Here is a 24,587-nt window from a genome sequence, read left to right as displayed (position 1 = left end):
ACTTAAGGCTGACAAAAATCTGAAAGAAAATAAGATTTTGTTTTTAATCAAACTGCAAATATCCTAGTTCCATTAACTACAGAACACATTATTTTTGTCACATAAAACTACAGGAATCTAATGGGACCCTGGCAGTAAGCCAGATGTGACTGCAGCAAGGAGCTGACACAATTGATGCATTTTATCATCTGCTTCCATCAAATGCTCACTGCTCGTCTATTGCTATACAGTTCAGCTTGATCCCAGTACACCACTGCTCAATAAAATGGGGGGGAAAAAATCTCAAAACAAAAAGCAGTCTAAGCCTTTCTTCCAACACATGAAATACAAGAGTCTGGAGAAGGAACTACTGTTCTTAACATTTGCAAATATTCTGGACAGTACTTTGCTTAAGGATTCACTACAACTATATTACTTGGCAAGAAAGAAAAGTTTGCAAGAATGACAATCCATTAAATCAAATAAAGGTCACCCTGATAAAAAATGAATATGATCAATATCATTATAACAGCAAAAGAGAAAATGCAGGTTATAATTTACTTTTCTGTGGCCTTAAACAAGATGTCTGTCTATAAGATGGATGCACAGCACACACACACACATGCGCACACACACACATCTACTCCTATATATAAAATTAGAGATCACGGATGAGGGTGAAGTGTTTTGTTCTCCCTTGGTTGTACACAAGCATCTCACGTTATTGTAAATTAAAAGTGTGTGTCTAAATATTAAACCAGACTCCTGTGCTTAAACTATAGCACAGGCCATGACATTGAGTTTACATCTAGGGTGGAGGTTAAGTGGAGAAATGCTTTTATGTTCTTCAGGGAATTGTATTCTCACAATATTTTTTTATGGTGAAGTATGGGTTAATTTTTAAAAAAATATGTTAGTTCACCTAAAGACATAAAAAAAATCAAGAAAAAGGTGTGCATTTCAAATTAATGTTCAATGTAGTATGCTTTTATGGATGTTACGTTAAGGAAAATTAAACACCTTAAGTATTTTTCCTATGTTATATAGCTTGTCTTCAATATAAAGCAAAATCCACTTCATTTTATATATTTCAACCTAGACACCAACTCATAAGTATTTTTAAAAATATATATTTCATTTTTGGTTTCATTCCTCACACCCATTCTTAAAAGTTAGCTCTAAACCTTACTCCTAAATTAGCTGTTTTAACTGCTTTTTGGTTTAGGCGTGAATTTGCTTGCTGGGGGGAAAAAAATGAAATTATTTAGTTTTCCCAATTTCTCTCTCAGAAATTGAAATCAGAATTAGTTTTAGGTTTGGACAATATCTGATTTCAACTTCTAGAACTAATTATATGGTTAATTGTTTTTACATCTTCCTTTAGAAGGAGTTCAAACAGGGCTTGAAATTGGGCCTGATGTAGATAGACAAGCAGCAGTGACTTGCTAATATGTGCAGCTGTCATATTTCTTAAAGATGTGTTCTAAAACTCTGCCATATCTTCTTCTGTATACAGTAACTTCTTACTATATAAGCAGCATTTACAATCTCTTTTATCCCAGTACAGTCAGAGACTTAAGCACTTAACTAAAGATAATGGTCCTCAATACAAAGATGGCAAATCTTAGGAGCTATAAAAGTGATCAAGCAGAGCTTGAACCTTGAAATGCTATAAAGCTAAGCAAATCCTAGTGCCTTCTTTCTGAAAAATATCCCCTCCTCGCTTAATTCCATCAGACAGTTCTGCATACTTTTACAATTATAAATGTCCTACAACTTTATATCACACATCTTTTTAAAAAAAAAACAACCTTTTTGATTGAAGTTTCCAATCTATCTATCTATATTTTTTAAGTTCAGGAATCCTTTCAGCCATTTGAATTTTGGGAAACAAGACAAAAAAAAAAATCTATTCTTCCCCATCTCACACACAAGTTCTCATTTTATAAGGGCTTGCGTATACAAAACACTTACTGAGTTCATGGCAAGCTGAGGTGTAAGTCTATCCAATACTATCCTGCAGCCCACTAAGCATCCATGTAGATTCTGCTGCCACACACTAAAAGTTCCATCCATAGACAGCTTTGATCCACCCACTTTGAAATGGGAATGGATTAAAGTGCATTAAGGAAATACTTTTAGATAGGTGGAAAGCTTCAACCAAACAGTTCATTCTAAAAAAGAAATGTGATGTAAAGTTGTGGGACATTTAGAATTGTGAAATATACAAAATTGTCTATGGTGGAATTAAAGTGGGAATGGGATACTTTGCGGAAAGAAGACACTAAGATTTGCTTTATAGTATTTCAAGATTCAAGCGGTGATTGATCATTTTAAAGATAATCAGCAGGTCTATACAGATATTTACTACAAGGTAGATTTATACCCCATCTTGCCATGAACCAAACTGTTCTTACAGGCAAACCTTAAGAGAACCATACTCATCTCTTCCCTTTAAGTTTGCAATTTGAACTTTGGTACTTAAATAATCTTCACTGAGGCATTTGCTCTTGATCAATTTATACAGAGTGGTGCCATACAATAAAAGCTTTAAGCATTTGAAGACTTTGCAGAGCACGCTCAATAGATGAAGATTTTTAGCATAACACAATGAAGCCCCTGCCTCCGTTGGGGCATCATACTATAGGCACAGGGACTGCTGCTGGAAGAATTGTAAATGTGGAAGATGTGGCCCATTGAAATATACACACAACAAAATTATCTGGAAAACAAAGCCTTCATATGTGGGCAAATGAAAATTGGCATGGCAGACTTGATAACTCTGGAACCTAGAGTTCAAATGTGACTCAGCAGTATTACTGAAGACATGAATCTTACCAAAATGTTTTCAGTAATTTACCTCTGTGTCTAGCACACAGTTTTAGGAAGACATTTTTATCTCTGTCAATGCTTTCAGAACACAATAGTTGCACAGAGGCTTGCTAGTATGTTTCTTGTTCCTCTTGTGAAATAAAGTGATAGAATCATATAGTAGTAATGCATTTAATGGGCACCATCAAGTTGAAGTCTAGCCAATTGAAAATTAGAGTTAAAAGTAGTTTGAGTACTCCATATGCCTCTGAATCTCCTTGTCACATTGTGGTTTTGCAGTCACATTTTCATCTTTTTTTTTTTTTTTTTTAAGAAAAAAAAAGTTTCCCTGCCCCCTGTTGCTGTGTTAAACACCACAAACGGGTGAAAATGGCAAAATCTGGCAGTAAAGTGCTGGCAAATGACAACCAGAGAAAGTTTTCTCTGTTACAGTATTACTAAGTAAAGTATTTCCAGAAAGGAGCATGTTTTTTAAACTGATAGGTATAGCTCCATATATCATCGACACTATCTCATAGAACTGGAAGGGACCCTGAAAGGTCATTGAGTCCAGCCCCTTGCCTTCACTAGAAGGACCAAGTACTGATTTTGCCCCAGATCCCTAATTGGCCCCCTCAAGGATTGAACTCACAACCCTGGGTTTAGCAAGCCAATGCTCAAACCACTGAGCTATCCTTCCCCTTCTTGAAGCACAAGAATACATGACTATCCCTTATGGATTCTACTTGTCATTTTTGCACTTGAAATAAGCAAGCTGCCCTTTTTGGGGTGTTTGGAGGATTTTCCCCTGACCTTGGCTCCCTCCACCCAAACACTGGTTAATGAGTTTTGCACTGAAGTATTTTTACCCTCCTCTGGCACAAGACATTTTAAAAAGTGTTAAAATTTAACAACAAAAAAAATTTACAAGAGTACAGGACAAACATGATGGAATCTGAAAGCGTTCCAGACACAAAGGCCCCAACAAGACCTACTTCTGGTCCAATACAAGTGTGAAGACACTGTGAAATTCAGTTTCTTTTCAGTGGCCAGGTGACTCAGGATTCCTGTTGTGATTTAAAAACTGTCTACAGTTCTCAGAAAACAGATGGAAAGAGTATAAAAAGCAACTTCAATAAATACTATCCCCTTATCGGTTTCTGAGTAATTGGAATCAGTAACTTACCAATACTGAATAAGTAACCTCTCTTCTTGCCCTAGCCAAGAACCTATGCATGCCATCGCTACAGCACACCTAAACTATGGCCAACAAGCAAAAGATTCAATGCAGTTTATAGATAAGACTCCTACAACAAATGAGGAACAATGTTGCTGTCTAGCTACTAGATTGCTAGAATTTATATCTTAAATAGGAGTTGCCCTGCTCACAGTTCTGCATTCAGAACCAAACAAAACTGGATAAACATGATCAGGATCATCAGACCCTGCAGGTAGCATCACTTGTGTGTGGTGGAAAATGACACTTTACTGATTGTCAAAATAGTACTTTGGAAACAATTACTATTGTGGTAGGCCTGCTGTCTGGAATAGATTACTGAGGCATACTGCCAAAAGGTCATCATCATCCCATTTTTCTAATGGCAAGCTCAGGTGTTTCTGAACTATAAATTGGTTTTTGCATTTTGTAAGTGATGTGCATTCTTGGCAACCTATAGACTTTTTATGCCCATGACCCACAGATCATCTAGCGGGTATATCCATATACTGTACTGATAATCTTCTGATGAATACCAGCAACAATCAAAGCACCAACGCCTAGAAGTTGGAAAATCTAAGCTATTTAATTACCTTGTGTGTGATTAAGTGCTAGTTCAAATACCTTGCATAATACAATAACGTAACATTTAAGTCATTTTTAAATTCCTGTTTTCTTGGTCTTAATATTGAAACAATTAGTATAAAGTTTCTTTAAGTAATTGTTTCCTTTGAACCTTCTCTGCCACCCATCAGATTTCCTCTGAATTGCTATAATTTAACCTTATACAACATGTTTGAAGTAGCAGTATTCTAGTATTACTGGATCAGGAAAGACCCCTAACATTTACTGCTATTGAGTGCATTTTAATTTTGGAATAAAGAAAATGAGACTTGTCAATACCTACACCACTACAGTAGCAATATAAGAATTTTGTTTCAGTTGATAGAAAAAGAAAAAACAATCACTCACTCACCTGTCACTCATGTTCTCATCTGAACCCTTTTGCTCCTCATACTCCATTTTGTCCTTATTTGCCTGGTTCGCTTCTTCACTCTCTATAACCACTCCTTCATCCAAGATTTCTGGTCCTTGCCTACTTGTAGCTAGTTTTCTTTTTTTCACTTTGCTCTTGGCAAATTCTTGATGTTGGTAAGATCTATTATCATTATCCATTTCTTGATCTCTGCTGTTATCCTGTTGTTGGGTCAATGTTAGTGTATTTGTGACGTCTGATGGTTGGTCTATTGCCATGCGTTTCACCTTTCTTCTCCTACGCAGGGTCCTGTTTCCTAAATTGTCAAGAGCCAAATCAGACTCATGCCATAGAGGTCTTTTGCCTCTAATGTTATTTAAATTTGAAGAAGGCCTGCGTTTAGCAACCAACAACTGATCATCAGAGTCACTGTGGTCTTTCTTATTAGCAGTATGATTCTCTCTATAGTCCTTGCTTGGTTCTTCTAGACTGGAATCAGAACCTTCACTTAAACAGTGACTAGTCTCCCAAGGATGATGAGTAGTAAATGAACGTCTTTTTCGTCCTCTCCTTTTTCTTGCCTGGCGTTTTAGAAGACAAGACACGCTGCGAGAGTGATCTCCAGTATCAGCAAAACCTCCTCTGGCTTGCTCTGAACTTTCTTCCAGTGCTGAGACCAGATCGTGAACTAGTTCCTCCATAGTCCTACTGAAATGCCTACATACGCAGAGAAAAAACAAAAACAAAACTGATTACAATGTGCATCAACTTCAGCAGTATGTTTTCATATACCAATATCATTATAATGTCAAAGACAGTCTTATGATCAGCACTTTTAATACCGTTGTAGTTCTATAGAAAGCTGTCTTTTGAATCAGCCAATACTACAACACACTTATGAGGAGGCTTTCCCTTTGTAATGTCACTCTCTCCCCTAACTTCCATCTTAACAACAACAACCCTTCAATTTTTAGCAGTCCTCCTAATATTGCTTTTATTTACAGATATTTCATCTCAATATCATAGTTTTCAGGGGGTTAATCTGTCATCTGTGAAGACTGGCAAAATCTGTCAATACATAATTAGAAGCAAGTGAGCACATTTTAAATTATCTATAAAGTAGGAAATTGAATATACATTTTTTCTCCTTTATAGTATATTATTAGGTACAACGTTAAAAGTTGTCATTAGGATAAAATGTTTGTGACACTCTGTATGTCAGGGGAACACCCTGCACCTCCATGTTCATCCTTATAATATGATTGTGTGGTATCCAATGCAAAGTTTGTCATGTCAGATGTCTTCGGAAGGCTCATGATGCAGCAACCATTATTATTGTAGTAATGTTATAGTAACGTTAGAGGTTGTAATTTCATGTATATAGTTATGAGGCTGAAAATGTGTCCTCACAGCTTAAAACAAGCCCAGGCAAAACTCTCCAGGAACAGAGGGGCAGTTTACACCTCATCAGGGTATGTATGGGAGAAACCCAGCCTAGCCTCACAGGAACAAGGACACTGGCCTAGGAAGCAACAAAGGACCTGTTGGACTCTCAAGTGAGTCACCCCCCCTTCCCTTGGTCAATTTGGGACTAGGATGAAGTAATGCTCACTTGACCCTGAATGGGGGGAGGGTGCACAGGGGGCAAAGCCAAGAGGGAAGAAAGGATATGATAAAAGGGAGAGACAGTTGCCATGCTCGCTCTCCTCTTCCACCTCCATCTACAGACACCACCCACCAAGTGACTGAAGCGCTGATCAAAGGGGAGAGCCTGGCTGAAGGGCAACCAGCCAGCCTGTGGTGAAAATGTTTGTAAGGGCACTGAAAGTGTTAAGATCAGCTTAGAATGCGTTTTGCTTTTATTTCACTTGACCAAATCTCACTTGTTGTGCTTTGACTTATAAACACTTAAAATCTATCTTTTATAGATAGCAGTGTGTTTGGTTTGAAGCATGTCAAAGACTCCCCTTGGGATAACAAGCCTGGTACACATCAATTTCTTTGTTAAATTGACACACTCATATAAGCTTGCAGCGTCCAGTGGACATAACTGGACACTGCAAGACGGAGGTTCCTAAGGTTGTGTCTGGGACCAGAGATATTTGCTAGTGTCATTCGGTTGCACTATCAAAGCAGTGGCTGGCCAAAAGTGCTCACTCACATTCTGGGAGAAGCTTACATGCTAGAGGCTGTGCATGAACAGCCCGGGAGTGGGGGTTCTCACAGCGAAGCAGGGTAGGGCTGGATCCCAGAGTCGAGGACTGGAGTGACCTAGCAGATCACCGGTTCAGATAAACCAGGAGAACGTCACAATGTTGTCACAAGATAATTGTCTCTTGATTCTACCTAAGTGCCAAGATGAATCTGAAACACTAATGTTTTGATTATGTAAGATTTTTAATAGTGACTAATTGTCTTCCCAAACAACTAATATCTATTTGATCTTTAAAAATATTGATTCTCTAGAGTGACATTAAGTTGAGAGAACCTTTCCCCTAAATGAAAGTCTAGAAGATTAAAGGCAAAATTATCCTTTCTGATCTACACACTCACATCAGTAGGAATCATACAACTTTATGAGAATACAGTCTATCTGACTAAGAGGCATCATGCAGATATGAGGAAAGAATTTTACTCTGCACCACAGCTCACATCACTTCACTAGCATTAAAAAACCATGGCTGGCCGGTGACAACTGCCTCAGACTCGTGGGGCTTGCTTGGGCTACAGGGCTGTTTCATTGCAGTGTAGACTTCTGGGCTCAGCCCGAGCTCTGGGACCCTCCCACCTCACAGGGTCCTAAAGTCTGGGCTCCAGCCCAAGCCCAAAAATCTACACAGGGTTCCGCAGCCTGGGAGCCTGAGTCAGTTGGCACAGGCCAGCCACAGGCATCTAACTGCAATGTAGACATACCTATATTTATCACCAAGTATACTTCAATAGGCTCACACATCTGTGTACTTGAGTTAAAAAACAAAACAAAAAAACTAAAGCCAAAACAGTAAGATTTACTGCAGAACACCCAGGTGAAGGAATTGAAACAAACTGATCAGACTGATGCCCCAAAGTAATTAGCCTCCTTTCTTCTAGTGCTCACTACTGTGTTATGCCTGGTGACATATAGTGGACAAACATTGGTCAGTAAATTGTGTAGGTGAGTGTCCAGAAGAAAGCTGTTCAGATAGTTTTAGAACAGGACGAAAGGAGACACGAGTCAGCCATTTTCTACCAACATCAGCAGGTTGCAAATGGAGACAGAGTTTAGTCATACAGCACACAAGTTTCCCCCACTCACTCACCCATCACTGGCCCCAGGCCTAAAGGTGCTAAGCAGCATGGTCCAATGGTTACACACCAACAAGAGGCAGGATACCTGAGCTCTCTTTCCTGCTCTGCCTGTGACTTGTTGTATAATCCTAGACAACTCACTTAACTCATTGTGTCTCCATTTCCCTATATAAAATGGGAATACCACCACCTTCTTAAATGTCTTCAGTTCTATGGACCAAGAGTACTAGGTGAATTATAATTTAGTTATGAAAAAATTCAAATTCACCATTAAATGTTTTATCTACAAGGAGACGTCTCTCAAACTGTACTGCTATTTTTAGTAGTTTCAGAAGTAATTCAAGAAAATAATTTGTGCCAGCTGTAAGACATATCACCATAATCATAAAGACAGAGTAGTACAGTTTACTATCTCAATTTTGATAAATACAGGATGCCAAACTGTATATATGTTTACTTTTCAACTCTTTTTCTATGCCTGCTATCATGACTGAACTCTTATTCCTGTCACTGCTTGACATAACCAGGCATTTCCTGTGCCACTTGCTAATTGCAAGCAACACCTTGGCAGCACCTTCCAGGAATGTGCACCTTTCTGGCACTCACCTTTGAGCAAGAAACACAAATCAGGTACCAGTACTTTTTGCTTATTCTTAGTCCTTCTGCTCTCACAAGAAATCATTTTCCTTGCGTTTGAGAAATAACTACAGTAGATATCAGCGAAAGAGGTAGTCATGCAAATAAAGCATTGTTTATCGAAAAATTCAGACAGAATAAAGTAACTGGTAGCCAATCAAATCTACAGATTGGCTGACAGCCTAGTTATACAGGAAAATCTTGTAATAGGTCCATTTTTACATTTTTAGATTTGAGAAGTTTCTCTATTTCTGCCATCTTCTCCTTCTCTCCCTTTCTCATGACTTGTCTACACTACACATTTTAGCCAACACTGTGGCTGTAGTAATGCAAACCATGACTTGCACCACAGCAGCTTACATCGGTTTCAAAGAAATGCAAGTCATAGTTTGCACCAATACAGGTATATTAGTGACTATTAAAAAAACCCACACACAGAAAACCCAGCGTAGAGAAGGCCTTAGCGTACAAGCACATTTAGCCTTACCTACATGGGGAGAAATGGTTTGGTGGTTTGTGAGGGTGGAGTGGGTTTTTAAGTTTTCAGTCAAGTTAGCTTAATGTGACAGGACAGCTCCCTTAACACCTGTGAAGACAACTTCATATCTTTTCAGGCTCACAAAATAAAAAAAGGTGTTGAGCTGCATCTTCACAGGTATAAGGGAGCTTTCAAATTGTTTTAACTTGGCATGAGGGGAGCCTCAGGGTACCACACTGCTTTTTTTTTTTTTTTTTAAATAATTTCTTGTCAGCATGTAGGCAGTTATAAATCAAGTTCAGCACTTAGAAAAAAAATGATCACTATCCCATCTCTGGCATAATACTCACTATATTCAACATTTGATGAAATTCAAAATACCTAGGTTGGCAAAAGACTGCTTATCAAGAACATAAAGCACTTCAGAGCAACCTTTGTTCCTTGTTGAACAACACTTGATTAGAATACAGTCTATTTACACAGCTTTTATTCCCTGGCCTAGACCAAAGTGTTAGGCGCTGTCTACTGCACAGAAACTTGCCAGTGTAAAGCAGCTTTCTGCATTGTAACTCCTGAGGTGTACACACTGCCAAGTCTCTTAGCGCACAGAAACTGTACAGTTGCAGCACTGTAAAAAAAACAAAAACAAAAAAAACACCCTGATGAGAGTGCCAGTGTAGACACCCTGATCGATTACAGAGCTGTGATTGGCCTCTGGGAGGTGTACCACAATGCCTGTCCTTGCCTCTCTGGTCATCAGTTTGAACTCTACTGCCTTGCCCTCAGGTGACCAACCGTCATCCCCACCCCGTAAATTCCTTTGGAATTTTGAAAGTCCCCTTCCTGTTTTCTCGGTGATGCGTGCAGTGGTCTCAGTGCATCTTTCCAGGTGGCCATGCCTGCTCCACGCACCAGGCGATCCCTCACTTGGAGGGATCGCCTGCCAAGCTGCTGGACCTCATCAGCACTTGGGGAGAGGAGACTGTCCAGCCCCAGCTGCGCTCCAGCCATAGGAATTATGATACCTATGGACAGATTTCATGATGCATGACAGAAAGGGGCCATGAATGGGACACACTGCAGTGCAGGGTCAAAATGAAGGAGCTGCAGAACACCTACCACAAGGCGCGGGACGCAAACCGCTGCTCCGGTGCTGCGCCCACGAACTGCCAGTTCTACAAAGAGCTGGACGCAATACTCGGTGGCGACCCCACCTCCACTGCGAAGGCCACTGTGAATACTTCACTGGCTAATGTGCCAGTCGAGAGTGGACCGAGCCAGGAGGAAGAAATCGTGCACGAGGATGTGGAAGGGGACCCAGAGGCAGAGGATGACTCCGAGGTCAGAGATGCATGCAGCCAGGAGCTCTTTTCTACCTCAGAGGAGGCTAGCCAGTCACAGCTGTCGAATCTTCGCAAAGCGCAAACAGGACAGGAGGCCCCTGGTAACTGGATTTGATTTTGGAAATCGCTGAGGCGAGTTATGGGGGCAGAAGGGCTGCAGAAAGCAGACTTGTCTCTGTATGATGCACATACCACCACCACATGCTTAGTCTGAGCGGCGGAACAAGCTGTTGATTGACTCCGTCAGCTAGTTAGTGACAAGTATGTGAACAGTGGCTGTATTTTAAATCACTGAATCAGTGTTGTGTGTTGCAAACAATGCTGCTTCTTTAAAATTTTGCATTTTTGTTTCACAGAGATGACCTTGGGAGCCCAGCCTCCCTCTTTGTTATCGCTGGCTGAATGGCTGTGCAGAATTTGAAAGCGGCCACGAAAAACTAAAGAGGACTTTCTGTGTGATGTCATGATACACTCCACGGCCGAAAAACAAGAATCAAAGGAGTACGAGACAGCGAGAAGAGGGACCGAAAGGAGAACGTGGCGCACTAGAACGAAGTCACGGAGTGGCTCTTAATCGTTATGGAGTGCCAAGCGGTCATGCTCCAGGTGCTACTAGCACTGCAACTTGAGCAGCTTCGCTCCCGCCCTCCCCAGCAGCCGCTGTTGCAAAAAACTCTTTACCATGCATCCCCCAGACCCCGCCAATACACTCTTACCAACCTCCTGGCTCCAATCTGTACCCACTGCATTTCACTCTTGCATTGTCACAGTCCAGTCCTGCAGACTCCCAGTACCCACTGCACTCAACACTCATCCCTCTGCAGTATAGCCTTGCTGAAATACAATACCCACTGCACTGTACTCCAAAGGACAAAGTTGGATATGACCCCTGGAGATACACAAATCTTTAACTATCCCGGGACCACGCCTCCTTCTGGGACCCTTCCTTCCCCAATCCCCAGTGCTGATTTTTTTTTTGTCTCCTCCAGTCGTTGTCTTTTAATAAAAGAATTGTTTTGCTTTGAAAGTAATCTTTATTCCATCAACTGAAAGCAAACAGAGCCCTGCAAAGCAACAAGCAATTTTCTTAAACCTCCACAGTGCATTGGTTGCACCAATCACATTCGCCTCCTAGCATTACAAGCACTGCACTCCCAAGCATAACAAGAAATATTGGTGGCTTTCAGCTTCAAATTGCTGCCTCAAGGCATCCCTGATTCTTATGGCCCCACGCTGAACCCTTCTAATAGCCCTGGTCTTTGGCTGTTCAAATTCAGCCTCCAGGCGCTCAGGCTCAGCGGTCCAGCCTTGAATGAAGCTTTCACCCTTCCCTTCACAAATATTATGGAGCGTACAGCACACGGCTATAAACATAGGAATATTGTCATCATCAGGTCCAGCCTCCCATATAGTCAGCGCCAGCGAGCCTTTAAACGGCCAAAAGTACACTCAGTCATGATTCTGCACTTGCTCAGTTTGTTGTTGAGCCGCTCTTTGCTGCTTTCAATGTTCCCCGTGTATGGCTTCATAAATCACAGCATTAAGGGGTAGGCGGGTCTCCCAGGATCCAAACGGGCATTTCAACTTCCCCTACAGTGATCTTCTGGTCCGGGAAGAAAATCCCTGCTTGCAGATTCCTGAACAGACCAGTGTCCCAAAAGATGCATGCATCATGCACCTTTTTGGACCAGTCTGCGTTAATGTCCTTGAAATGCCCACGGTGATCCACAAGCGCCTGGAGAACCAAAGAAAAATACCCCTTCCAATTATTGTACTTGGTGGCTAGGTGGTCTTGTGCCAGAATTGGAATATGCATGCCATCTATCGCCCCTCCACAGTTAGGGACGCCCATCTGTGCAAAGCCATCCACAAGGTGCCCAGAGTCACGGTCTTTCGGAGCAGGATGCAATTAATGACCCTGCACACTTCCGTCAACACAAGTCCAACTGTTGACTTTGTTAGTGACGGATTGGCTTCCACAGTGCAATCGCCATGCGCTTCTCCAATAGCAAGGTGGCTCTCATTCTTGTGTCCTTGCGCTGCAGGGCTGGGGTGAGCTCATCACACAGTCCCATGAATGTGGCTTTCCTCATCCAAAAGTTTTGCAGCCACTGCTTGTCACCCCAGATGTGCATGACAATGTGATCCCACCACTCAGTGCTTGTTTTCTGAGCCTAAAAGCAGTGCTCCACTGTGGTCATCACCTCCGTGAATGTCACAAGCAATCTCGTGTCATAGCCATTACACGTGGCGAGATGAATGTCGAACTGCTTTTGCCTTTGTAGGTTAAGGAATAACTCCACAGCCACTCATGACGTGTTGGTCAGAGCAAGCAGCATATTGGTCAACAGCACGGGATCCATTCCTGCAGACCGAAGAGGCAGAGTGCACAGTACACAAACCGTTGAAACTTGGCGCTAAATGTGGATGGAAGCACGGGGATTGCTGGGATGCGAAGCAATGCATCACAGGACACTGGGACAGGAACCAGGATGCCTCGCGACTACCTCCGTCTTCCCACAACTCTTAGCAGCAGAAGAGGAAGAGATGCTCTGTGGGATAGCTGCCCAGAGTGCACTGCTCTGAATACCGCTGCAAGTGCCGCAAGTATGAACACGCTATTGCGCAAGCAGCTGCCAGTGTGAACAGTTAACAGCGGTTTCCCTTCAGCGCTCTCTGAGCAGCACTGTAACTCTGCTAGTGTAGACATAACCTTAGTCTGTGTTCCACCACACCTCTGAGGATTTGGCCTGCCCTTACTTATGGCTTGTCTACATGGGGAAACTGACTGGCATTAACAGGAGTAAAATCATACCACTATAGCTATGCTGGTATAATGCCCCATGTGGACACACTAGTTTATTCCAAAATAGAGTGTCCACATGGAGAGGTATAACGGCACAGGTATAGAAGTATAATTATATCTCTATAGTTTTGCTGGTCAATCTCACAGTGAATGCTAGTGAATGCTAATTAGACTTCTAATATTGTCTGAAGTTTCAAATAGAAACCCCTATCTGTTACATAACTTAAAGTTATCATATTTCTCGATACCTATTGATACAAGTATGATTTGTCATGGACTGTGCCCATTCAGAGCAGAAAACTCATCTAAAGTGAACATGCTTTGGAAACCAGTGAGAATTTTTCAAAAAGCATTGAGCAATAACATTCTCAATTCCCATTGTAAATCAAGTTTTATGAGTCTCATGTGCTCCTGCAATTAACTGACAAGTACTCTTTACCCGTATATAAATCTGTTAATTGATCCTAATACACCTCTGACTGAACAGAAGAAAATCCACCCAGCCTCAATGGCCTCATCTACACAACAATTACAACATGGCTATAACCTACCTGCCTTACGATACCAAATATGTTTGGTTCGGCATGTGTACAGCGTTCACTTAGTATGATTATATGATTACTTGGTCTTGTCAAATCAAAGTCCATGCTGCACGTTTAGAATACAAACCAAGTTATAACTGAATTTCCCAGCCTGGTTTTTACTGTAGTGTACACAGAGCTCACTTCAAGATTTTGCCACTCTTGAAAACCCAAGAAAGTACATTTGATTTATTTTAACAATTCTCTCTTTTCTCTTTTGTATGAATTAAGGAATGGGAGTAGAAACTAGAAAGTTCAGACTAACTGCTTCTATTTATTTGTAGTGAGAAACCACTTAACATTCTGCAGAGTTTTTCCAGCAAGTTAATACTTATCAGCATATCCCTTTTTTGGCTTTTTCTTTTGTGGACACCTGACAGTCAGTCAGTCAGTCAATCTTATACTTTGCAGGTGGGAATGAATTCTTTTTACTGCAGTATTACCCAAAGGCTGGCCCAAAGGAGACATTTAGAAATGTGTGTATCTGGAACAGGTTGAAAAAACAATTAATTACAATTGTCAACAGCAAATACAGAATGCATTCAGTCAAAAAAGATATAATTCTGGAATTTTAATAATATGTAATATACAGCATAACACAAGCTGGACCTTCCCCAAAATATTTTTAATATATAACCCATAGTTCAGTGTGCCTAACATTAGGCTGTAAAAACACAGTTACAGAACTGTCCACTGCCAGTGACAAAAACCGTATCTTCTCTCACAGATGATATTGCTGCACTAACAGTGTAGTTTGCCTCCAGTGACCCACACAGTTATATAAAACAAACAATTTTAATGGAGTTTACTAAATGTTGACCCCTTTCCTCTCTATGTACTCTTTCCAAGATAAAGAAAAGCAGCTACAATATATGTACATCACTTCAACGTCAAAATATTTTCGTGTCCAATACTATTAAAACTACCATTTCACTTTTTTAAAAAAAAATCAAGGCCTTTTACATGAAATATCATGTTTGACACTACTTGTTAAAGAAAATGAGAACTACCATTGCTCTTTTTAAGATATGGACATAAATGGAGTGAAATAAAGTGCAGCAACAAAAACTTGATACAAAGACCTCATTAATTGTCCAGGTAAGAACTACTTGAACCGTTAGACAATATTTATATGCTAGAATGACGAAATCATTAGCAGAATAATCAAAGAGCCAAAAAGTTTCCAAAACACAAGCTTTCCCTAAATGGTGGGGTGTAATGATAACATATCTGAGAAACACTCAACTAATATATAGACTCCTGCCATCCATAGATTCATAGACTTTAGGACTGGAAGGGACCTTGAGAGGTCATCAAGTCCAGTCCCCTGCCCTCATGGCAGAACCAAATATTGTCTAGACCATCCCTGATAGACATTTATCTAACCTACTCTTAAATATCTGCAATGTTTAACCACCCTGACAGTTCGGAACTTTTTCCTAATGTCCAACCTAAACCTCCCTTGCTGCAGTTTAAGACCATTGCTTCTTGTTCTATCCTTAGAGGCTAAGATGAACAAGTTTTCTCCCTCCTCCTTATGACACCCTTTTAGATACCTGAAAACTGCTATCATGTCCCCTTCTCAGTCTTCTCTTTTCCAAATTAAACAAACCCAGTGCTTTCAGCCTTCCTTCATAGGTCATGTTCTCTAGACCTTTAATAATTCTTGTTGCTCTTCTCTGGACCCTCTCCAATTTCTCCTCATCTTTCTTGAAATGCAGTGCCCAGAACTGGACACAATACAATCCAGAGTAAGCAAAACACATAGCTGAAACAGACTAAAGAGGTATAACAGAATTATCTTCTTGAATCTCCATATAACTATCTTTTTTAGAACTCTTCATATTTCAAGAAGGTATGGCTTCGCAGAAGCTCAAGTACTATACCATGAGATGTTAATTTTCTTTGGTTCCTTAATATTACAAATTTTACTAAAATAGATTTCCATTGAAGCACAGCTTCCTGGATAACCTATGTACAGAGGAATGAGGGGCGAATAGTTTTGAGGAGTAGTCCAAAGTATATTTAGCAGACCTCCAGAGCTAACAAACTATAATTCAAAAAGACAACTAGATTTTGGATTCTTCTCTCTATACCAAACAGTTCTGGTCAATATCTTTGGGCCAGTATAGCCAACTTCCATAAAACCCTGCACTTACAATCAAGGTTAGCATTATGGCTTGATCATTCAGTAGTTGTTAGTAACAATTATAACCTGACTCTTTAAAAGAAAGGGACTGTAGTATGTTATCACTCATAAAAGTAAAATAGAGGACATACAATCTATTAGTCATCAGTGTGAACTATGTTACTGTGCTGTCTCGGAGTGCTAACTCTTTCAGGATATACATTATTTCATGACTCCTGTGAATAGCAAATATAATTTTCACAGAATTTTTGGGAAACTATTTACTACAGTAAGATGACAAAACTTTTAGAGGTGTTTCACTTGGTTTTGCCTTTGAAACATATCTCTTTGGCTCAAAAGTTTGAGTATAATATCTTATTTTTGTCCAGCTAAAAATAAACTGCTTTGGTACACTTTTCCTCCAAGACGTACGTGTGTGTGTGTGTGTGTGTGTGTGTGTGTGTGTGTGTGTGTGTGTGTGTGTGTGTGTGTGTGTGTGTGTGTGTGTGTGTGTGTGTGTGCGTGCGTGCACAGGTCTTGGAGGAAATATCTGTGTTACCTGGTCACCACTACCAGGTGGAAGCTCTACCATCATTTGTTTTCCTAGCTTGGAACCTTCCTTAAAATTCTCTCTCTAACCTTTAACTCCATTCTAAACCAACACTAAACTTTTCCAACAATTCCTTTCTTAGTTTAGAACAAAAACTGCTGAGCAGTTTTAGTGGTATAGTAGTATAAAGTCTCAAGCATTTTAATAATAATGCTCTTTGCATGAAAGAGACCGGAAAGGAGCCACAAGACATACGGACCCCATCCTACAATCCTGGTTTACTCTAACAGATCTGATCATAACAGTGGGACTGTAGCATCCTTATGTTCATTTTCAGTCTTTGTAATGAACCTAATGCACATTAAAGGTTTACTTTGGTTGTTTTGAAACTAACTTATTTCTGAATGATACAAAAAAGTGAAAAACGTGTAAGCAAAGAAAGTTTTGCATTGAGTGTTTAAAGTTTAACAACAAGAATCTTAACACTTCTTAATCAATGTTTAGTGTAGTGGTCACGTAAAATTTCCTACACCTCAAGCTTCCTCTTAACTCGATGCAAAGAAAGGTTTACATGATGGTTGCACAATGTTTTCTACCAGGATGCTTCTAACATTTAATGCAGAAAACCATTTAATGCAGTACATGTAGTTTTCATTAAAAACCCAGTATAAAATTCTATAATGCTCCAGTTGTGGTTGGGTCTTCAACCACTTTCTCATAATATTGGTGATATCAGCAGCCTGCATTCTCAGTTTGGACAGTGGACATTATTCATTTTAAGGAGATATTTTTTATTGGACCAACTTCTGTTGGCGAAAGTGACACGCTTTCAAGCTGTTTGCTCAAAAGCTTGTCACTTTTGCCAACAGAAGTTGGTCCAACAACAACAAAAAAATCACCTCACCCACCTCATCTCTCTAATTTCCTGAGACCAACATAGTTACAACAACACTGCAAACAACTATGCATTTTGTCTGTCAATTGGTTGTTTGACCCATCTTCTTTCTATCCCTCTCTGGTTCTTTCACTGCCATTGGAACACTGTCAACCCTCTGTGGCCCTCTAGCCTTCCCTCCCACTTTCCCTTTCTTCCCCACTCATACATATACCACTTTTCCCTTTCCTTCCTTTTCTACTTCCTTTGTCACATTCCACTTACTCCACTCCTATAATAAAAATAAATTATTTGGAACTACTATAGCAGAACTATCCGGTGGGAACACACGACTGCTATCCTTTTTTTTTCTGACTATTGTTTGCAACACCCACTTGTTGAGTCTTGTTTCAGATAAAACTTAAGGTGTTCCGAGCAGAGACCATGTGTAAATGTGTACTTGCAAAGCAGCTACCACAAAGGAACCAGGCTCTTCAGGTACTAATACAATATAAACAACACGTTTGAGGTGATGGGGTTTTATCTTCTGGCCTGGGAGCAACAAATCCTTTTGCACACAGCCCACTGTTCACCCATAAAATAGCAGGTGACTGAGAGGTGAAAGACCTCATGTGACAAATTTGCCAATAGTTCATGCCTTCAATCCCCTTTATAAGGATATCATCAACAATTTGATCGTAACCAGCAGCCACACTGTCCGATGGGCAAAAGGGGAGGGAGAGGGTTCAGAAAGGAGAAGGGAGACGTTTGGTAAAAGAGAGGAGGAATGATTCTCCACAGCACAGCAAGGGCGTAGTTTGGGGACGGGCAGCTGGGCGTTGCTCCCTCAAACAGCAAACCTCCGGCAGGCACGGAATTTGCCTCCTCCATGCATGCCCCATTGTCCTGACAGGAGCCCCCCATACGGAAGCCAAACTGCGCCTAAGCAGCAACGTTTTTAAATAAAATACCTGCCACCTGGCACCAGATGCTCTGGAGACGTGTGGGTCTGAGCCCCAAGGAGGAGTCACTCGTGGCAGGAATGGGATAGCGGCGTCTAGAGGGAGCAACTCCAGAGACCGGGAATCCACCCGCGGCCCAACTCCACAATCTCCCCGCAGCCCCAGGAAGCTCTAACTCGGTGGCCCCGCCGGGAAAGCTTCTGTCTCCAAACCACGGAGCCGCCGCCGCCGCCACCTGCCCCCTCCGGGCGGCCACCAACCCTCGCCCCCCGTCTAGCCCGGCCTCACCAGCTCTTTCTCGCCGCCTGAGCTCGGGTCGGGTCGGGCTCAGCGACCCGGAACATGAACCCGGCGCCTCCCCCGGCCGCTCCCCGGGGAAGCTGATGCCGCTTCGCAGAGACTCGGGGAGGCGGCCGAAGCCGGGCGAGCGAGAAGGGGTGTCGGGATCGCTCTTTGCCCGCGCCTCACTCCCCCAGGATAGGAGCCCGGAAGCGGCTACAGCACCGGCAGGAAGTAGGGCCCAACCACCCCCCGCGCCTTCCCCTCCCGCGGTCCGGTGCCGGGAGGGAGCTCGGATGGTTCGGCCCATAGCTGGGGGCTCGCTCACCACTTCCCCCCACCCCCAGCACTCTTTCGTGTCCTACCTCCCCGACCCCAGGCCGGCGGGGCCTGTAGGGAGGAATTACCTCCCCCTCAGCCAGGTGGTACGGTCTGGTTGCCATGGTGACGGCCTGTACACCATCAGGGCAGGGGGAACATGGCCGCTTTGGCCAGGCTGCAAGGGAGGCTGCCAGGCCCGAGGGAGGAATATTTCCATAGGAACAGGTAACGGGCCCCGCTGCCCCCGCCCCCGTGGGCCTGCATTGGCCTCATAGTACTTCCCTTCTGGGGAGGAGCATTGGTAAGAGCCAGGCCAGCGCACTGGGATGGGACACAGGTTCTCCAAATGATGGTGGCACCTTGCGAGATCACCCCCATGGCACATCCCCAGGTCACCACATTGCACCAGCGCAGTGTTGCATTGGCACTGGGACATTGCCATGTCCAGTTAGCACTGTCACTGCTTAATAGTTATATTCCCCGAGCGTTCTTAAACCCCAATTAGAATCAGGACCCCCTGGTGCTAAGCACAGAATAAAAGGTGGTCTGTGCCCCAAAGAGCATACAGTTATCATGCCATGTGAAAATGTTGCCATATCGTATCAAGTATATTACTGCACTGCACCAAAGCAACATTATATCAAAATGTCGCTAGGTTGAATAAAAATCCCATTGTGGCACAGCAAAATAGTCCTCTGGGGGAACACTTTTTTGTGACTTAGTGTTTCATAAGCTCAGAAAGTGATTCTCAGGGCAATCCCTTGTAGAAACCAAAGGCAATAGTAATTCTGTTTATTAAGGAGAGTGTTGTTATACCACAAAAATGGTGTCCCAAATCCTTCACTGAAATAATGTATATAACTAACAGCTCTAAATTAGCATCCACTTCTGGAGTTTCCTGAGCATTTTATACAACACACTATTTAAATGGTAAGATCCGTAGAGAAGAGAATAATGTCTCATCCAGAGCTAAGCAAAATATTGGTGCTTAAATAATTACCTCTTTTGTCAAGGGATTTCATAGATTTTTCAGGCTCAAAGGTGCCACTATGACAATCTTTCCTGACTTCCAGTACAACAGGGGCTATAAAACTTCACCCAGTAATTTCAGCTTGAAGCCCATAACTTCTATTTGAGCTATCACTATTTTTTAGAAAGATATCCAGTCTTGTGATGGAGAATCCATTATGTCCCTAGATAAATTGGTGCAATGGTTAATAAGCATCACTGTTTTTAAAATTTGCTTTATTTCTAGTCTGAATTGGTCTAGCTTCAGTTTCCAACCATTGGATCTTATTATGCCTTTTTCTGCTAAATTAAAAAGCTGTCTACTATCTGTACTCTCTCCCTTGTGTGGGTGCTTGTACACTGTGATCAAGTTACCTCTTGATGTTTCCTTGGATAAACTAAATAGAGTGAGTTGCTTAAATCTCTCACTATAAGGCCCATTTTTCAAATCTCAAATAACTCTTATAGCTCTTTTCTGAAACCTTTCCAGTTTGTCAATATGTTTTTTGAAGTGTGGATACCAGAACAGGACACAGTATTTCACTCATGGTTTCCCTAATGCCATATACAGAGATAATACCACCTCCCTATTCCTGATAAAGAGAGGTATGGAAAGGACAGTCCTTTACTTGCTAAAGGACAGTGTGTCAGTGGCAAGCCTGGAATAGAGTCCAGAATCCTGACTTGCAGTTCAAGCTGTAACCTCTGGACACACTGTTTGCACACCTAAGTAGACAATTTACATGCTTCTTACAGCTATAGCCAATTAAAAATGCAAAAACAGTCACCCAGATTTGTGGTTTTGACACATATATTTAAAATATAAAAGGGACACAGAATTAATTATGTCCATCTTTTTGAGATTTTTAGTAAGTGACAATATCAGATTTGTGTAATTTGCAGTGTTTGCTAAATATATTGATATGCTAATTACCTTGGTCTGCTGCTTCAAGACCTTGTGTGGCTTCTATACACTCCTATTTTCTCTAAGAATTTCACAATTAAATCACTTTTGCAGATTCAGATCATAAAAGAGTCAGTATTAATTATATTGACTAGTGCCATAATATTGTGAGTTGAAATCAGTTTTGGGTGAAGTTATTCTGAATATAGTCTGTGTTCAGAAGACATTGTATTTGTATATGCAAAACACTGTAGGTAATCAAAGTGCATTAAATGACATTTATTTTGTGTCTGCCTTGGTTTCATGTTATTGAAAGTTACTTGGAAGCATAAGTCACAGTAAATGTTTGTGAATGGTGTAAAGATAACCCTTGACATTCCAACCGAATGTGCAGTTTGAAAGGTGAAAACCAAATCCTAGCTCCAATTGTTATCTTTCTAGTGTTGGCAAGGGCTCTTCACAACCAAAAGATAAACATTACAAGAGAAAATAGAACAAAAGATACAGTAACTCTCAAGCAACATACAGAACCATCAAACCAGATCTAGTACAATGGTGACAAGAAAGAGTGAAAGAGTAATATCTGTCTGATATGAAGATGTAAACAAGAAATTATCAACTAGTACAATAAATTACATACCAACAGAACAGATCACGTTCAAAGAGCAAAACCTCATTGCAAACTTTAAATGAGATTCTTTTAACTCAACTCAATGTACTGGGGGCAACTTGGAGAAGCAATAAGAAAATAATTTACAAAGGTGATAGTAAATAATAAAAGTGTGATTGTAATGCTTCAATAAAGATTAAAGTATAATTTCAAATAGTTTAGTTCAGCAATGTAATAATTGTTAATTGATACTTTATTGTGAAAAGATATAATTAAACAGAAACTAGAAATGATCTTGTACCTGGTTTCTGCCCCTCAGCGTTGAAACTCCCCTTAACAATGTTACTAATTCTCTTTTTCTGGCCAAGTAGCAAGTCATCTTCCCCACTCTTATTGGTCTTGATCTGTCTTTTGCCTTTGTCACAGTTATGGCTCTCCTAATAGACAGCCCCTCCCTTGTGTCTCTCTCTGGCACTATCTGTCTGAATGCTCCTTAAGAATCTCTGTTAGGGTCTTTGCACTTGGCCCTCTTCTCTTATCATACAGCTTCTACCATTAACAACTCTCAGACCTACCTGTATCCTTCGATTTCTCTGCCTAGTCTCATCTCATATCTTCAGCTGTCTCACCAACATCTCTTCCTGGATAACCTGCCTCCACCAGAAATTGAAAACTGAATCCTTATCTTTCCCCCCAAACCGCCCTTGTCCTCCCTTCTTCATTACCATTCGCAATTCCTTTAGATTCTGTGTTCCTTGGGCTTGCAACATCATCATACTTTTATACTCTTTTCTTCTCTTCCCCCTCCCACTGCACACATTGATTCTATCTCTGAATCCTACCATTTTGCCCTCTACAGCATCTTCAAATCTCACCCATGACATGCTTCTCCATTCCTATTGTGAAAACTCTAGTATTGCTGGTGAACTGATAGTATCATCTTCATCTCACTGAACATTTCCCATGAAATAGCTGTTAAGCAATATGTGCTGAATATTTGAAAAGGTAGGGCTGTGATGTATGAAATGACAGATGATTTGACAAATGAGTTGCTCACCAGGTTGTCTAATTCTACCTCTTCTTCCAGAATCACCTATCTAGAAAATGTTTCAGCCTGAACTGGATTTTCAATAGTTATAGTAGATACTTTTAATTAAAATGACGACAAGCTCCCAGCCCTTTTTTTTCACTGTATGCTGCTTCAGTACAGCTTTGGTAACACATTCAGAGCCTGATGTAACCTTATTGTAGTCAATGGGTCTTTCTATTGATTTTACTGGGCTATGGATCAGGCCCTTACTTTTACATAATTAATTCATTTAATAATCATTGTGATAATACTGATCATAGTGAATTTATCTGATATTCATGTCAATGTCATATTTTATGTACCTCTATAGGATTTCTATTGTAATTCAGCACTAATTAATATACCATTAAAATAAAGTGTTATCCACATTTTTCATTTAAAGCATAAGAAGTCTAGAAGTTCATAACATATTGGCATCATTGTTCAATATCAGATGTACCTGGGAACTATGTTTCTCAGGCATTAGAAAAAAGCACATAAAATTAATGTGTCAGCACACAAGTTACAACTCCTCTAACACTGCAGTAGCTTACCCAAAAAAATCTTTTAAATGTTTCCTTAAAAAAAAAAACAACAACAGGATCCATCTGGATCCCATCAACTGGGACGTTTTACATTTTTTTACATAAAATTTTTTTAGCCTTCTTCCTTCATCCCACATGACTTCTGGTCTCCTATGTTACTTTATGTTCCCCTACCAAGAATGTTAACAAAGATGCATAATCAGAATGCAAAATAACTTCATTTTTCCTGAAATTTATATTTAGATTGTTTTATATTGTTTATAATAAAATCCTTAAAATAGAGCAGAGCCATTGCACTGTTGTCCTTGCAAGATTGGGGCTTTAATTATCTCTATTCCATCTAATCATCATGGGATATTTTGTTTTGCATCATTCCTAATAATGGTAATATGTTAAGCTGGGGGGTGGGAGGGAAGAAAGGTTTAAAAAGAACACAGGTTGTCCCGTTAAGAAAAAAATTAGATTAAAAAATCTTTCTGACTTATTGTTTTGATTTTAAAGTAAACTACTGAGAATGCTAATCACAAAAAGATTATTTTCAAAAAATGTTTCAGAGCTGTAGATGAATACAGAAAAGCAGAGCACAATGCTGCTGTACGAATCCAGAGCTGGTTTCGAGGATGCAGAATCCGAGCATACATCAGGTATTATGATTTTTTTTTCTACTTTAAACCATATTTTCAGTCACTAATAACTTTCCAAAATTCTCACATATTATACTTAGCTTATTCTCTCTCTCTGAAAGTGAATGTTTCTGTAAAATGTGAACAAAAACAATTATTCTGTTTTTGAGCAGCATAAAAATATATACATTACCATTGCAAAAAATCCTTGTGACTTTGTTTTAATTGTACAGCTAAAATTGCTGAGGTCCAAAAGTTGACAAATGGAATGGAAATAGCATTGTTGTTGTTTTTAAGAACACTCTTTCAGTATTCTAGGGATATCAGAGTGTGACCCTTGAAAAAAATGGCATGTTGTGCATCAAGAGTGCCTATTGTACAAACTTTTCTTCCTCAGATTTTGTGGATAACGTGAAAAGAACTGTATGATGTGGCCTACTGGATAAAGCACTAGCCTATGACTTAGGAGACCAGGGTTCTATTGTTGGCTCTGACTTGCTAGGTATTATTATTATTTGAGAAATACCATGTAAAAACTGAGGCCCTAGTTCTGCAAAGTATTACATACTTGGGAACAATGGGACTACGTACATGTTTAAA

At 40.6% G+C, this 24,587-nt stretch overlaps 2 protein-coding genes across 9 annotated transcripts in view; one reads left to right on the top strand and one right to left on the bottom strand.

The window, feature by feature from the left end:
* The window catches only part of GPATCH2 (G-patch domain containing 2), a 173,730-nt gene extending 154,365 nt beyond the window's left edge, over positions 1 to 19,365 (bottom strand). For 2 of the 6 annotated variants that reach the window (XM_039530860.1, XM_039530864.1), the window contains exons 1-2: positions 18,917 to 19,167; positions 4,983 to 5,699 (exon numbers count right to left, since the gene is read on the bottom strand). In XM_039530860.1, coding sequence (XP_039386794.1) covers positions 4,983 to 5,699; positions 18,917 to 18,972 — 773 coding nt within the window. In that variant the 5' untranslated portion in view covers positions 18,973 to 19,167. Of the gene's footprint in view, positions 1 to 4,982; positions 5,700 to 17,871; positions 17,889 to 18,916; positions 19,169 to 19,272 lie in introns of those variants that run through there. The other 4 variants (XM_039530865.1, XM_039530862.1, XM_039530863.1 and 1 more) reach the window with 4 other exon arrangements.
* Positions 19,250 to 24,587, top strand: part of SPATA17 (spermatogenesis associated 17) — a 163,770-nt gene continuing 158,432 nt past the window's right edge. Inside the window, exons 1-2 of one of the 3 annotated variants that reach the window (XM_039530866.1) lie at positions 19,250 to 19,453; positions 23,919 to 24,008. In XM_039530866.1, coding sequence (XP_039386800.1) covers positions 19,386 to 19,453; positions 23,919 to 24,008 — 158 coding nt within the window. In that variant the 5' untranslated portion in view covers positions 19,250 to 19,385. The remainder of the gene's footprint in view (positions 19,454 to 23,918; positions 24,009 to 24,587) is intronic. The other 2 variants (XM_039530868.1, XM_039530867.1) reach the window with 2 other exon arrangements.

The sequence above is a fragment of the Mauremys reevesii genome, linkage group 3 (genome assembly GCF_016161935.1).
Source record: "Mauremys reevesii isolate NIE-2019 linkage group 3, ASM1616193v1, whole genome shotgun sequence".
NCBI classification, from domain to species: Eukaryota; Metazoa; Chordata; order Testudines; family Geoemydidae; genus Mauremys; species Mauremys reevesii.
This window is presented reverse-complemented; position numbering and strand designations above follow the sequence as displayed.